A 1,058-nucleotide genomic window follows, 5' to 3' on the forward strand; every position below is an offset into this window, starting at 1 on the left:
AAACTGCAGGTCCCAGATAAAACCTAATGGGTGATCTTAGATGTGCTCAAGTGACCAGAAAAAAAAAAAATCAAATCCAGTTTTTTTTTTTTTTTTTCCTTTTGTGGGGAGGGGAGAGGAGCAGTGACCATGATAGTTCCAATCCATCTGAGTATTAAGTCCTTCCCCAGTCTGTTTTGTAAATGCATCTCCATCCAGTCAAAAGTGTGAACAGCATCCGGTTTCCTCACTGAAAGTTAGGCCACAGGAGACTCCAGTCTTAGCTCTGCTGGTGTGTGCAAGCAAACTGCACGTCTTTGCTTGCAAGGACTTCCTTCCCCTCCAGGGCAGGCTATACCCAAAACCCTTTGGAAAAGTTCCAGCTTCAGCTTTGTAAGGTATTCATGTTCCTAACAGGTAGCCCACTTGGTGCCAGGCTGCACCAGCCACACACAGGTCAGGTGGCCATGTCCCAGAGAGGCCCAGTGAGGCTTGAAAGGCATCTTCCTTGTTTCTTCAGTGTGTGAATGCATAGGCCTACACACACACCCCCACACACACCCCAAGTTATCTGCTCTGGCTTTGCAGTTAAGGGGCTTTGAATACTGTGCCGTATTTGACACGATACTTGTTAATGCTCACAAAATGCAGGGTCTCTGTATCACAGGTGGTGGTACAGGGCACCAGGCCCTCCAGCCCCTCACCCATGAGCCACTTGCTGGTCTCTGCTGCCATTTCACGGGGCACATGCTCCTTGGTCCATTTATCTACCCAGGCCTGGAATCTCTGATGTAGACGCTTGCTTACACGCTCATGGGACTGCAAAACAGAAAAAAAAATATTTTTTATTAAATGAAGCAGAACCAAAAAAAAGCCCTTCAAATACAAAGCCTAATCTTCTTCTAAAGGAGCAAAGGAGAGATTGGGCTCAAGTCTTAGATACTGTTTTTGTTTTTCTTAAAAAAAAAAAAAAAAAAAAAAAAAAAAACTAGTATATTTTAATTAACTGGATGCCATACATACAAATTCCATTCAACTTAACAAATATCTACAAATTACATACTAAGTGCAAAGCAGTA

General features: G+C 43.4%; 1 protein-coding gene across 3 annotated transcripts in view; it reads right to left on the minus strand.

Annotated features, from left to right (window-relative positions):
- Positions 1-1,058, minus strand: part of SIN3A (SIN3 transcription regulator family member A) — an 86,873-nt gene that overhangs the window by 4,842 nt on the left and 80,973 nt on the right. The window contains exon 21 of one of the 3 annotated variants that reach the window (XM_012000401.1): positions 1-798. The exons of the other annotated variants lie outside the window; for them this stretch is intronic. Within the exon in view, the coding sequence (XP_011855791.1) occupies positions 568-798 (231 nt within the window). The 3' untranslated portion in view covers positions 1-567. The remainder of the gene's footprint in view (positions 799-1,058) is intronic. 3 annotated transcript variants of the gene reach the window in all.

The sequence above is a fragment of the Mandrillus leucophaeus genome, unplaced genomic scaffold (genome assembly GCF_000951045.1).
Source record: "Mandrillus leucophaeus isolate KB7577 unplaced genomic scaffold, Mleu.le_1.0 Scaffold628, whole genome shotgun sequence".
NCBI lineage: Eukaryota > Metazoa > Chordata > Mammalia > Primates > Cercopithecidae > Mandrillus > Mandrillus leucophaeus.